Source organism: Triplophysa rosa, linkage group LG25 (assembly GCF_024868665.1).
Source record: "Triplophysa rosa linkage group LG25, Trosa_1v2, whole genome shotgun sequence".
Taxonomy (NCBI): Eukaryota; Metazoa; Chordata; class Actinopteri; order Cypriniformes; family Nemacheilidae; genus Triplophysa; species Triplophysa rosa.
In genome coordinates this window covers 16,186,116-16,200,399 of record NC_079914.1, presented here as the reverse complement: position 1 = coordinate 16,200,399, position 14,284 = coordinate 16,186,116, and the positions used below count along the sequence as shown (strand labels likewise).

Sequence of the window (14,284 nt, the reverse complement as noted above, 5' to 3'; positions counted from 1 at the left end):
TGTTGTCAGCACTGTAGCCAGCAGCTGAGAGGTGGCTCAGTATTTGAGTGGACATGTATTCAGCATCTAGTTGATGCAAGTCAAGCAACCCAATCAAATGCTCCTCTGGCAAGGAATTGCACACAAACCTAATTATTACAGACAAATTTTCCACATTACACTTGTCTCGTGTCCCATCACTTTTAAGGCAAAACCCTGCTGAGTCAGCATCTGTGTATCGGTGCTTAATCTCAGAAAGCACCATATCAGCCAGTGTTGCAATTATTTCATTTTGAATGTCTTTTGAAGTGCGCTTTGCATATTTTGGTATACTTTTATAGTTTATTATAAAAATGTAACCAGATAAAATAAATGAACTGATTACGAAACTGCATAATTTTTAGCGCTTTAAGACTTGCAAGCATTCTAAGAACATCCCACAAGGGAGTCTTCCAACTAAATGATGAGTATGTTACATGCTTATTATTTAGGTTGGATTTGACTTTCTTTGCCTTCCCTGACATGTGCAGATTAAACAGATTCTGACTGCTAAACATAAATGTTTATAAATAAAATAAATATAACATGTTACAAATTAAATTACACATTAGCTTTTACATGATAAAATGATTTCACATGATTTTGTGAGTCAGACACAAACTCACAGCTGTACAGAATCTCACCTGAGTTCTGCTTCTGATCTGGAGAAGGGCCGTCTGTTAAGAATCAAACACACAAATTAAACATTTCTAAGTGTTTTCTGCACATGAGTCATATCTTCAGTCAGCTGTAGAATCACTTGATTTTATATCATCACACATAAGCTTGTAAAGCTAATTTGAAATGAAGCACTACAAATAAAAACATGACTTGATATATTAACAGTGCGAGTATCAGACTCAAGTCACTTTGTATAGGAGAGAATCTTTAATAATCCTGCTGCATTTATCACTTACTCGGTTCAAATAAACAAACAATAAAAGTGTACATTTTATTTTCAGTTCATCAATAGTTTAATCTTTTGAACTGAATAACGAGTTCTGGAAATAAGAAAACTACTGTGATTCTGATAATACTGTTGCATTGTATTTCTCAAAGTGCGTTATTATTGTTAAACCCAGCTTCACCAGCAGAGGGCACCCTACGCGTTACACTAGTTTGAGGATTGGTCGCTGAGGCTAGGATAGCGGAAGTAGCGTTCAGTATGTCACGAGAGAGTTCGACTGTGCACGCTACAGTGTTCCCTATCTAAACTGTGTTTTTCATGTCTCACAGGTAGGCTGACAATATTTAATCTAAAAGGTAATGCACAACAGTATTATATTTTCATAGAACTGCAGTCCTGTCGTAAAAGTGGCGTAACGTTACATTGACGTTAATTATCTCGGTAAAAGATAGCGTGAGCAAAAATGAGACACAAGTGCTTAAAAATACCATGGTGGAGATGAAAAACGAGAGAAAAGTAATGGATAATTAACGGAATATACATTTAACAACATTAATTAGCTGTATGTGGTGTTCAGTAAGCTAAGCTAAGAGCACGTGTGAACAGGCATGTGATCACACCGCTCCTATGTTCATTTCATCTATGTCAGCCACGCATTTCGTGATGTTTTATTAACACGAATTTGAGTCCGACTCAGTGTTAAAAATGCATTTATTATCCATTTAGTGAGGATGCGATGTTAAGATACAGTAACAGGTGTTAGTTTAAAATCAAGTTCATGAAATAGTAAGTTCACAAGCAGGGCTGGATTGGCCATCGGGCTTAGCGGGCATTTTACCGGTGGGCCGATGTACTTTTTGGGCCGAAACGGACGCAAGGGCCATAGAGACGGACGGATTAGAAGCGTGATTTCCGTATGAACGGAACGCGAACGAAATTGCGCTGCGTATGCCGTTAAGGCAATGACAGCAGCACAACATACCACTCACACCACACAACCCTCCAACGCCGCCACCCATTTTATTAACAAAAGTTAACCTTTAACCAGTTAAAATTCAATTAAATTAATGCACTGTTGCAACACAGAGGATATTAGGCCATAAACAACATGTACCAGTTCATTCAGTCTCATTTTGACTCAATTGACTCGTTAAGTAAAGGGAGTGTTCATTCGGTACATTCAACCAATGAAAGGGCTCCGTTACTGGTACGTTCGAACGCTATTGGCTCAGCACCTGCGCACACACATGCATAATGCTGCAATAATGTCTTGCTCGAGTGGTGGGATTCATTCAATGCATTCAGTGAGCCTTAGTCTTTCAAAAAGACATCTCACATAAACTGTAGTACATTTCTTTAATCATGCAAGCATCTTACATACAAGGTTCAATATTTTAATGTGCACACAAACTCACTTCATTACATCTCTGATCTGTACAGGGCAGTGCTGGATTGTTTCATAAGCACCAGCTCATGTTAGCAGATATTGTTAACGATGGATGTAAAAATCCTTTGTGCTTGAGTTTCGAAGTAACTCGCTTGCAATTGTGCCTCAATTTTGTTTTGTTTAACCGGCAATTGCGAAAAAAAAATAAGACCCTTGATAAACCGCGTGATGACAACTCGAGGTTAGTTTCACCTTTGTTTCCGCTTACAGTCATGTTTTCCTCCTCATGTTGAGTTTTCTTTGCCAAGTGCAGTATGAAATGGACTTTGTACTTTGACGCGCATGATAAAAGACTGACTGTTGTTGCGTTTATTTCTGCGTTCTGTTAGACTGTAAGAATCCATATAGAGTTAAAATGCCAATAGCTTATCATCGTTTTTGAAATACATTCTATCGCGATTCGATATGATATCGTTTATCGGCACAGCCCTAGTATATTTCATATTGGGTTAAAACCTTTAAGAAACTTTAAGAAAACTAAATTAGAGGTATTTCGTACAGCATGGAAGGATAGTATTCGAAAATACAGGAAAGCCCTAATAACTTCTAGATCCGCCTACTTTTCATCACTAATAGAAGAAAACCAGCACAATCCTAGGTTTTTATTTAACACGGTGGCTAAATTAACAAAAAATAAATCGTCAGTGACTTCTGATCCTGTATATCAGCATAGCAGTGATGAATTTATGAACTACTTCACATATAAAATCCAAGATATTAGAGAAAAAATTATAACAATGCAATCAGAAGTGAAACCCGCTGAACAAACTAACTACAGCGCCCTTAAGGAGAAAATGCAATTATTTTATACCGTAGATCAAGATGAGCTGTCTAAAATTATTAGATCATCTAAATCAACAACATGCATCTAGACCCTATACCTACAAATCTACTGAAAGAGATGCTCCCAGAAATTATAGATCCTCTTCTTGGTATTATTAACTCATCTCTGACATTAGGACATGTGCCTAAAGCATATAAGGTGGCTGTTATAAGGCCCCTTGTCAAAAAACCCCAACTCGACCCTAGAGAACTAAGGAACTACAGGCCTATATCGAATCTACCTTTCATATCTAAAGTTCTGGAAAAAGTAGTTTCAACTCAATTATGCTCCTTCCTCCAAAGGAATGACATCAATGAAGAATTCCAGTCTGGATTTAGAGCATGTCACAGTACAGAGACTGCTTTGATCAGAGTTACAAATGATCTGCTATTGGCGTCTGACCGAGGTTGTATCTCGTTATTGGTGCTGCTAGACCTTAGTGCTGCATTCGATACCATTGACCACAGCACACTCCTACATAGACTCGAAAATTATGTCGGCATTAAGGGAATAGCTTTGAAATGGTTTAAATCTTATTTATCCGACCGTTTTCAATTTGTAGCAATAAACAATGAGGTGTCACGCAAATCGCAAGTCCAGTACGGTGTACCACAGGGCTCAGTCTTAGGGCCTCTGCTCTTCGCATTATACATGCTACCTCTAGGAGATATAATAAAGCGACACGGAGTTAGCTTTCACTGTTATGCTGATGATACTCAACTTTATATTTCCTCGAAGCCTCATGAAACACAGCAGTTCCATCGAATAATGGAATGCATAGTCGATATAAAAAACTGGATGAGTAACAACTTTTTATTACTGAACTCGGACAAAACGAAGTGTTACTTATTGGACCGAAAACTGCTATAAGTAACAACCAAGAATACTGTTTAACTATTGACGGATGTTCCATAAAACCCTCGTCGTCAGCAAAGAATCTTGGCGTTCTATTCGATAGTAATCTGTCATTTGAGAGCCACGTCGCCAACACCTGTAAAATTGCGTTTTTCCATCTTAAGAATATATCTAAACTACGTCATATGCTGTCAATCTCAGATGCAGAGAAGTTAATTCATGCATTCATGACATCAAGACTAGATTACTGTAATGCACTGTTAGGTGGTTGCCCTGCAGGCTTATTACAAAAACTCCAATTGGTCCAAAACGCGGCAGCTCGAGTTCTTACACGTACAAAAAAGTATGAACATATTAGCCCGGTTCTGTCAACCTTGCACTGGTTACCTATAAAGCATCGCGTTAACTTTAAAATCTTGCTTATTACCTATAAAGCCTTACATGGTTTAGCTCCTCAGTACTTGAATGAACTCCTTTTGTATTACAGTCCTTCACGTGCATTACGCTCTCAGGCGTCCTGTCAGTTGGTAATACCTAGAATTTCAAAATCAAGTGCAGGTGGTAGATCCTTTTCCTATCTAGCGCCTAAACTTTGGAATAGTCTTCCCTGCACTGTCCGGGAGGCAGACACACTCTGTCAGTTTAAATCTAGACTAAAGACGCATCTTTTTAATCTTGCATACACTACTCTTCCATAATATAAATCTTCTGAGGGTTTAGGCTGCATTAGTTAGACAACCGGAACCAAAAACACAACTGATGTACTTGTTGCATCAAAGAGTACAGAACAGTACTCTACTCTCAGCCAGTCTTGTCTCATTGTTCCAAGGTTACCACAGCGAGCAGGATGCAGTTCATGGCCTGACCTGATGGTAGAGGGAGAATGGGAAGTGGGGACCTGACAAGAGCTGAGATGATAGAGCTGGATAAAGAAGGACGCGGTCTCTTGACATGTCTTCACCACAAAACTTCAAATGTTATTAGATTATTAATGATAATCTTAAACTAAATTTATTTTATTATTAAGTTTATTTATTTTATTTAGCCTTGTTGTGCAAGTTCTCTGGAGCTTGTGCAGAGGCAGCAGCTTTTGCCAGAGGGGAACTGGAATCCCCTGGTTGGGCCTGGGTTCTCCTGAGGTTTTTTTTCTCGATTAGAGTTTTGGGTTCCTCGCCACCGTTTGCATACTGTTTTTGCACTATCTGCCTGACCGGGGGGGCTGCTTTAGAATCTTAAAGTTTTACTTAATTAATATTGCATATAGGAATTTATTATCTGTTATATTTGACCTGTGCTTCTCTCTCCTTTATCCTAAATGTGTGCTCTCACTGAGCGTGTGTGTGTGTGCGTACTTGTCTGTGTACGTACGTGTGTGTGTGTGTGTGTGTGTGTGTGTGTCTGTGTGTGTGTGTGCGTGTTGTGTGTGTGGAGTGTTTTGTGTGTGGGTGTGTCTGTCTTCTGTGTTTTCAACCTTTTCTTGTTTTTGCAGGTACAACTTTGATTGTTTTGCTTGTAGTCAATGTGTCTCATGTACAGCTGCTTTGTAACAATGAAAATTGTAAAAGCGCTATATAAATAAAGTTGAGTTGAGTATATAAGGCACAGATAGATTACAAGAAGAACAGAGGATTTGGACTCCATCTTAGTGCCTCAGTCACAGAAAGCAGAGCAGTCTTAGTAGAGTGGTTGCTTTTAAAGCCTGAATGTTATGTGATTATCGCGATGTTAGTTTTGGTTAGTGAAGGTAATGTAATTACTTTAATGTTATTTGATGTACTCCTATGCTGTATAAGAGTGACTATCAAACTTGTTCGGGCATTGTGTTATGTTTTTGGGTTCAGAAGGGTAACCTGTGTCAAGGGTACCGTGTCCATTGTCATGTACAGTATTTGCCTGGACATTTGCACAATAAGATATTTTAGTTTTTGACAATAGGTTAAAGCGGCAACGAGTAACTTTTTGACCTTAAAATAATGTCTCTAAAATTATTTTAGTGGTAGGACAACTTTTAACTGGACGAATTTTACTGCCGTTGCTACCTAAGCAGCCTCCTATCGGCTGAAATTGCACTTGCAACTTTGGTGTTCGGGCCGGTACAAGCCCCGCCTATGCCCTGCTTTACGGCATACGTCACGTTTTACTCGTAGCCTGGGAGAAGTTAGCCAACAGCACAGCTAACAGTAAGATGAAACTATCCAAAACATCACCATGGCAGAGCCAGCCAAAAAACCAAAGAGGGTTTTGTTGGAGGAAGCAAAGAAAAGAAAGCGAGAGAGTGATCGGACACGAGGCTGGTCACGAATCAATATCGGACGGGCTTACACTCGGTGGCACGAGCAGCAAGAGGCAACGGGTTGCAAAACGGATGGAGACCTAACGGTCCTGCTCCTGGATTTGTGAGTGTTATTTGTACATTTTTTGTTACTGTCCTGTACTTTTGACGTATTTGTTATTAGTCTGTGTCATTGGCGCACCACCGGTTCACACTAGCTGAGAGATAATATATGGTTGCCGGTGTCTATAGCTAGCATGTTGTCGTGTCTCGTCATGAATGTGTGTAGTGCTTGTAAATGAAGACTAAAAAAACACAATAAACGTGTTGTGGTAAAAAGTAGCAGATTCTTTAGTTCAGACCAGTAAACCGCGTAAATGTTGAACAGTTCAGTCGTTGAGTAGGCTAATGTTGTCATTTTATATATATATATATATACATGCTATGTGCTGTTTTCATAGCGCATCTGGGTCCGCCGGCTTTGTAAACAAACTCACGTGTATTATTGAGCTGCCAGCGGGAAATCTTTGCGACAGTTTTTATGACACTGAATACAGACAATTCCGCTAAACAACCACGTGGGGCAACAGTAAGCAAAAGTTACTCGTTGCCGCTTTAAGCTGACGCTAGGATAGCGGAAGTAGCGTTCAGTATATCATGAGAGAGTTTGAGTGTGCACGCTACAGTGTTCCCGATCTAGACTGTGTTTTTCATATCTCTTACAGAGAAATAAATGTTGCACAAGTGACGAGCACCGCCTCATTCTTAAAAGTTTAACATTGATATAAGATGAAGTGAATTATTATATATCAGATATCTTGAGTTACTCACCGTTGACAAAAACATTGATCATTTTGTATGAGATCTTTCCATCACTGCTGATCTGCTGTAGTTTATAAACTCCATCATCTGTCTTTCTGATCTTTGTGATGGTGAGATCTCCAGTTCGATGATTCATCTTCAGTCTGGCTCTGAATCTCTCATCATCTGTACATTTGGTGTCTCTGTCGACTCCAATCTTTCCAGTGACCAGAATGATGTTATCTTCAGAGATCCACTTGATCTCACTTCCTCTCTGTATTTGTGTGTGTAGAGTGACAGATTCTCCCTCATAAGCGATCACTGAAACAGATGTGAAAACACAAAATAAATGATCACTCGAATTCATGTTTTCTGTAAGTAACACATACAGTGGGTAAAATAAGTATTGAACGCGTCACCATTTTTCTCAGTAAATATATTTCTTAAGGTGCTGTTGAAATGAAATTTTCACCAGATGTCGGTAACAATCCAAATAATCAATACATACAAAGAAAACAAAACAAATACGTTCACAAATTAAGTTATGTATACATGATGAACGGGAGGTGCAAAAATGCATGGAAAGCCAAGACACCAGCTGAAATCTATCAGTAATTAGAAAGCAATCCTGGCAGAATTAGAGTGCCACTTACTGATTTGGCATGTGTACTACATCGTTTTGAGTCGGTTTCATGTGTACGCAGATATTTCTTGAAACATTGCTGTGTTTACGGAATGAAAAGGAAAAAATATCAGATAGTGAAAGCACTGGCTTCATGTGGATGTGGCCTCAGACGGACAGTATAGAACCTTAAGAACAAGGATCAGTCGCTTACAGGACACTTTCTTCCCAGATGCTCTCAGCACTTTAAACTCACAGAATCACTAATGCACTAAATGTAAAAGTCAATGTTAATATACTATCAGCAGTCATGTTTTTTTAGTGATAAAATAAGATGTGTTCTTGCAAGTTTGGCGGTAGATTTTTTCCACACAGCAGATGCTGAATCACACTGAAACTGTGACCATTCACCTGTAAGAAATATCGAGTAACAGCCCTGCTAAATAATCACAACATTTTTTTATTTGTGGGTGAACTGTACCTTTAACAAAATGTAAGTGCATTTTATTTTTTGGTTTGGTCATTATCTAGTAAAATATATTTCAGGGATGCAAACTCATCAGGGTGAAAAAGGTGACAATGATGCGAGCCCCCCCCCCCAACGCTGTATATTATATATAGTCATAGTTTATATATAGTTATATAATTATTACAATTTGTATTTCATATTATTCAGTGCACATAATCAGAATAGTCCATGGTCTGCTAAAAGTGTCTAGAATAGACAATCATATGAAGAGTTTATTTGTAAAACCAGACAACTCTGTTTTTGTTCATTTTCATAAATCATGTTTATTGTGTTTTTACTGTGTTACTTATCTGTATTTTTTTTAGTTATTATTACTTAATTAAAACAATCCAACTGATATCCATGTCGCAGAGAGTTGCGATAAATTTAATTTGTTTCATGTGTCAATCATTTGTGTGTTGCATGCTTAGATTGTCCAAATTGGACCAATCAGAAGGGGCATTACTATCTTTATACCCGCAAGTAGGCGCTATTATACTATTGGCTAGATCGCTGGCCCAAAGGTGAACCTAGCGGCTCAAAGCAGAGAGCGGAAAATAAATATGGCAGGAATAGAGACGAGCAAGGAAAATGACAGCGACGAACTTGTGCCTAAAAAGATCGGTACGTTATGTCTGAAATATGGCAATATTTTGCAGGGCTCAACATTAACGCTTGTCCGGGAGAACTGAATGTTTTGTATTGGCAAGTTTAGAGAGAATTTTACTTGCCCGACCGGACAAGTACCTTGAAAAAAAAATTAATAACAACATTGAGACATGTATGTACAGTAGAATAATACGAATATGTGCATTAGACAGAGCTGCGTGTATGTGTGGCGTGCGTTTGTCGTGGTTGTGCTTGTTTGTGTGTAACAATAATCAATAGTGCACTGCATGTAACGTACGTTAACACACAAAAACTTGACCCTTCCCAGAAAACTCGTCAAAATAAAAGTCCTGTTGAATTGAACACACACTGTAGTGTTAAATCTAAATGTTTGCCTCTTCCTCGATAGTTTTTTTTTAGCCTGAATTTGTGGAAGATTTTATAGCCAAAATAATCCCTTATACAGTATGTATAAATTTATTCTACCATTATGTATTTGAATTATCCTATGCGATGTAGTTCCCTTTCTGTCGGTCTCTCGACGTTGTGTCGAACCGACAGATTTGGGTTTGTCTTGAGAACCCATCATCTTCTGAGTATCTTGAAAAGGCCAATGAAAATCGGCGAATGAAATTTGCATGCCGGACTCCTCCCCGGAGGAGTCAGAAGATTATTCAGAAGATGATGGGTTCTCAAGACAAACCCCAATCTGTCGGTTCGACACAACGTCTCGTTCCCTCCATCAGAGAAATGAGGTTACATACGTAACCAAGACGTTTTCTATGCCTGCATGTATGGAGGATGGGAGAGGGTCTGCAGCTCACATGATTGAGTCTGCCGCTGTTGAAGATTTTATTGACCAAAATATAAAGGAATCATGTACACATTACTTTTCTATTATAATCTATCTCTACATAAGATCTGGTCTTTGTTAGTTCATCTCTAGTCGTAAATACCAGAGTCTTTGTTAGTTCATCTCTAGTCGTAAATACCAGAGTCCTTGTTAGTTCATCTCTAGTCGTAAATACCAGAGTCCTTGTTATTAACCCCTCTCACCAGCTAGGAATGCTGAGATCAGACATCTGTTTCAAGTTATCATGGTAACCCCCAATAAATTAGGTGTGTGTATGTCTGTGTAAGGACACTATAAAGGTCTGCCCCCAACCAGAGTTGGGCAGTTGCATTGCAATCCAACTCGGCTTTGTTTCAACTTTGTGAGAATAAAGTCTAACTACTTTTGGTTTCAAAACCTTGACTCGAGAGTCGTTTCTTCAGAATCAAAAGAGGAAAAACCACAACACCGCTCACATGATTTATAATCACATGTTGAAAATCAAATCAGGATGCTATAGAATAGACCTCCTGTTCTGACATGTGTTTGTGACCAAATTGGGCTGTAAGAGAATATACTCTTTCTTCCTACTTCCTATGGTAATTAATAATAGTGGCATGTGCCTGAGAAGACGAGTATTTAAGCTTGGCTGGAAGAAGAGATGTTAGTTGTTCTGCAGGCAACTCGGCTTTGTATCTTTGATATTAAAGTCTTCCTTTGGCAATGGAACTCACAGCTTTGAGAGTGATTCTTCACAGCAAAAATAATCACAACAAATTAGAATTAATTACATCAGAAGAATATCTATTACCTGTTTATTTCAGTATGATAATTACATGTATAAATAATAAAAAATAGCTAATAAAAATAGCATTTCTCTAGGAAATGTTATATCGCAAGAAATATCATTATCGCAATATTAAACAACAAAATCGCATATTTTGGAATGCACTTGGAATGCACAGTAAAAAATGAAAATTAAACATGAAAATGAACAAAAACAGAGTTCTGTTTTTGCAAATTAACTCTTCACATTTACTTGAAGGTGCTCTGTTCACACAACAGCGTACAGTTACAGCTCTAGTCTAAACATGAATGAACTGTCAAACTCGTAACGTTATACTATTTGCACGGCGTGCCTGTAACCATAGTGACAGATTTAAATTAGATTTTTACACAAGAGGTTGCATTTTAACAACAACGTTAGGTGTGATACTATCAGCAATGTTGTACTAAAAACCAAACGCAAAACTCACATGCGTACAGTATGTTGTACAAGAAATCTGGAGTTGCATTGTGGCGTCTATGAACGCTTGTAGACTATCACATTATACTGTAGCGCAGCTGTAGATAGATCTGCTGTGCAAAACATTACGAAGCAGTTTGACATCAGCTCTGTGCTTTTACTAGCATATTTAATGTTACGGCGAGTGACGGGTGACGTGACAGACAAGTAGTTGTCCAGTACGATTCCTTTTACACATCAGGGCTTCTCCATAATGTGGTGATAGCAGTTGTCACAGTGTGTTTACGCACTTACCCCATATTTTGTTTTTTGGGTCTGCTCCATTCCGTTCAAGGCAAACAAACCAGCGCGCCTTTACTTGTTGCTTAGTGACAGTTGTGTTGAAGTAAGTCAGAAATGCGCAGTCGAGTTGCTGCGTAATTCGACTACATCTAATATTGATTCATGAGTTGAGTATGTGTGCTCAATCTGTGCAGCATTCAAAACATAGCCCGAAAACTGGCTAGTGATTTGAGATCGTTACCACAACACCTGGTCATGATTCTCATAATTTCATTCACCGCGAACCCCGTCCAAAGACTCACAGACCCCCCTCACCCCCCCATTTTCAAAAACTCACCGGTTCTACACGAATCACAATGATGACCCATTTTGGATCCAAAACGGCGAATTTCGCCGAAAGGTGACAAGTTGGCATCCCTACTATATTTTGAAAATTACAGTACCATAATTTTCATCAATCTATGGGATTATTTCAGATTGACTGAAAATATAAAATGACATTAAATTTAACATTAAAATGTTAAGAAAGTGTTCAGTGGTCATTCCATCGTCTCTCATCATCATGTCAGATATAAATCACTAAAACAAATCCACTCACCAGAGATGTCAACCCTGTATTTCCTGTATTCTGTTCCTCTACTGCTGCTGATGATCTTTGCTCTATAAACTCCAGAGAGTTCAGATGTGATGTTTGTGATGGTGAGATGTCCAGTCTGAGGGTTCAGCTTCAGTCTGTTTCTGAATCTCTCATCATATGAGGGTTTAGTCCCTCCAGTGATTTGAGCTATGGGAGTTTTTTCATCTCCAAATGTCCACTGAATCTCATCAATTTTCTGTATTCCAGTAACATCAGTGTATAGAGTGACAGAATGTCCCAACTCTACTGATCTGAGGTTCTCTTCATTTATAACAGCAGCACATAGAAGAGAAAAACACAGAAGAACATCCATCAGATCAAATAAATGTGTTATGGACTGTTTGGATATATAAACATGAACACAGTTTGTCTGTAAATAAGAACATGGTTACAAAGACAGAAGTTGTGCATGTGCTGTGTGAAAAAATAGAGGCAAAAACACTCAGATTTGGTCAGATGTGTCTTGGTTATAAAACAGAACTGACAAGAGAAAATATGTAAATGAGAACGTCTTTATTCGGCCATAAGCTGTATTAAAATACAGAATGTTCAGAGAGTAAAATCTAAACGGGTCTGAAGTTGTGACTCAAAAACTACATGATGACATCACTAATGTTAATTAGCATGTGGCTTCATCCAGCGCCACAATTCCACAAAATCCTAGTGAAATCACTGAACATCGTCAGAAACTCAAGAAATAAAACATCATAAGATCCTTATTATTTACAGGTCAAAAATACAGAAAGCACGAAGAGTCCTGCAGCTTAACATGATGCAATTTTAGAAAATGTATGGGGAAGATAAAAGCAGAACACATGTAATATCAATACAGCACTTCATATACAAAAACCATCAATATCATCACATTAACTTGAGCTTTACTTACCCCTGACATAAACTTTATTCTGAGAGTATGATGTTCCTTTGCTGTTGGTGATCTTCAGTTTATAGTGCCCAGTGTGTTCGGTGTCAAGATCTCTGATGATGAGATCTCCAGTCTTATCATTCAGCTTCAGTCGGTCTTTGAATATCTCATCATGTGTAGAGATCTTGTTGTTCTTTCTGTTGATTTCAGCGATGAGAGTCTCTCCAAACCTCCACTGGATCACATCATCTGACTGTAGTTCAGTAACACCAGTGTTCAGAGTGACAGAATCATTCTCATATTTCAACACTGTATCAGTCACTGCAGCACACAGAAGAGAGAAACACAAACATTATAACACATGAACATTACATTAATAATCATTTCATGATCATGTCAACATAAATCATTATTAAACATTATGCCAAATGTATTTGTTAGTTAATATCAATATAATCGTTTATTAATTTGTGCATTAATTCATGTTAACACTTACAGATGAAACTGCTGATGAACGCACATTTACACATTTATATTTATTCATTTGGCAGACACTTTTATCCAAAGCGACTTACAAGTAGGAGAGCATATAACACTTTGTCAACATTCTAAACAGTACCGTTAGTTTACAAGTTCATTCTACTAGGAGGATTACAGCTGAAGTAAGCAAGGGAGAGAATGAACAACAAGAAATATTTTTTTTGAGACATAAAACATAGACAGTTATCGATTAGTCAAGTAAATGGAGAAGAGGTATGTTTTCAGTTGCTTTTTGAAAGTTGTAAAAGATGCTGCAGTTTGGGTGGAGGCTGGCAGTTCATTACACCAGAGAGGAACCGAATGAGTAAAGGTTTCTGCAAGCGATTTGGTGCCTCGTGGTGATGGATCAAAAAGGCGTTGCTCATTTTCAGACCGAAGATGACTGGAAGGGATGTAGACCTGGAGCAGTGAGTTATGGTAAATGGGCAAATTTGCTGTTACTGTTCTGAAGTCCAGTGTCAGTGACTTGATGCGGGCGGGAACTGACAGCCAGTGAAGTGAAATCAGGAGGGGTGTTACATGGGTTGTTTTAGGCTGATTGAAAACTAGACGTGCTGCTGCATTCTGGATCATTTGCAGGGGCTTGACTGCATTGGTGGGAAGGCCGGCCAGTAGAGAATTGCAGTAGTCCAGTCTTGATATGATCAGAGCTTGGACTAGTAGCTGAGAGGCATGCTCAGACAGGAACGGTCTGATTTTCATGATATTGTAGAGCACAAACCTGCATGTTTGAGTGGTTGCTGCGATGTGAGAGGTGAATTTCAGCTGGTCGTTGAACATCACCCCCATGTTCCTCGCAGACTTGGTGGGTGTTATAGTTGTGTTCAATTGATGGGTGGGCCGGTATAACAAGGAGTTCTGTCTTGGAGAGGTTGAGTGGGAGGTGATGCTCTTTCATCCAAGATGAGATGTCCAGAAGGCAGGCAGAGATAAGGGCAGAGATGGTGGGGTTATCTGGCTGAGAGGAAAGGTAAAGCTGCGTATCAGCTGCACAAAAATGGTAAGAGAACCCATGTGCCT

The 14,284-nt window shown here is 38.7% G+C and overlaps 1 protein-coding gene across 6 annotated transcripts in view; it reads right to left on the bottom strand.

The window, feature by feature from the left end:
* The window catches only part of LOC130548391 (uncharacterized), an 83,025-nt gene that overhangs the window by 12,697 nt on the left and 56,044 nt on the right, over positions 1-14,284 (bottom strand). For 5 of the 6 annotated variants that reach the window (XM_057325134.1, XM_057325133.1, XM_057325129.1 and 2 more), the window contains 4 exons: positions 12,746-13,045; positions 11,821-12,120; positions 7,154-7,444; positions 663-695 (listed from right to left, as the gene is read on the bottom strand). In XM_057325134.1, the coding sequence (XP_057181117.1) occupies positions 663-695; positions 7,154-7,444; positions 11,821-12,120; positions 12,746-13,045 (924 nt within the window). The remainder of the gene's footprint in view (positions 1-662; positions 696-7,153; positions 7,445-11,820; positions 12,121-12,745; positions 13,046-14,284) is intronic. The other variant, XM_057325132.1, reaches the window with a different exon arrangement.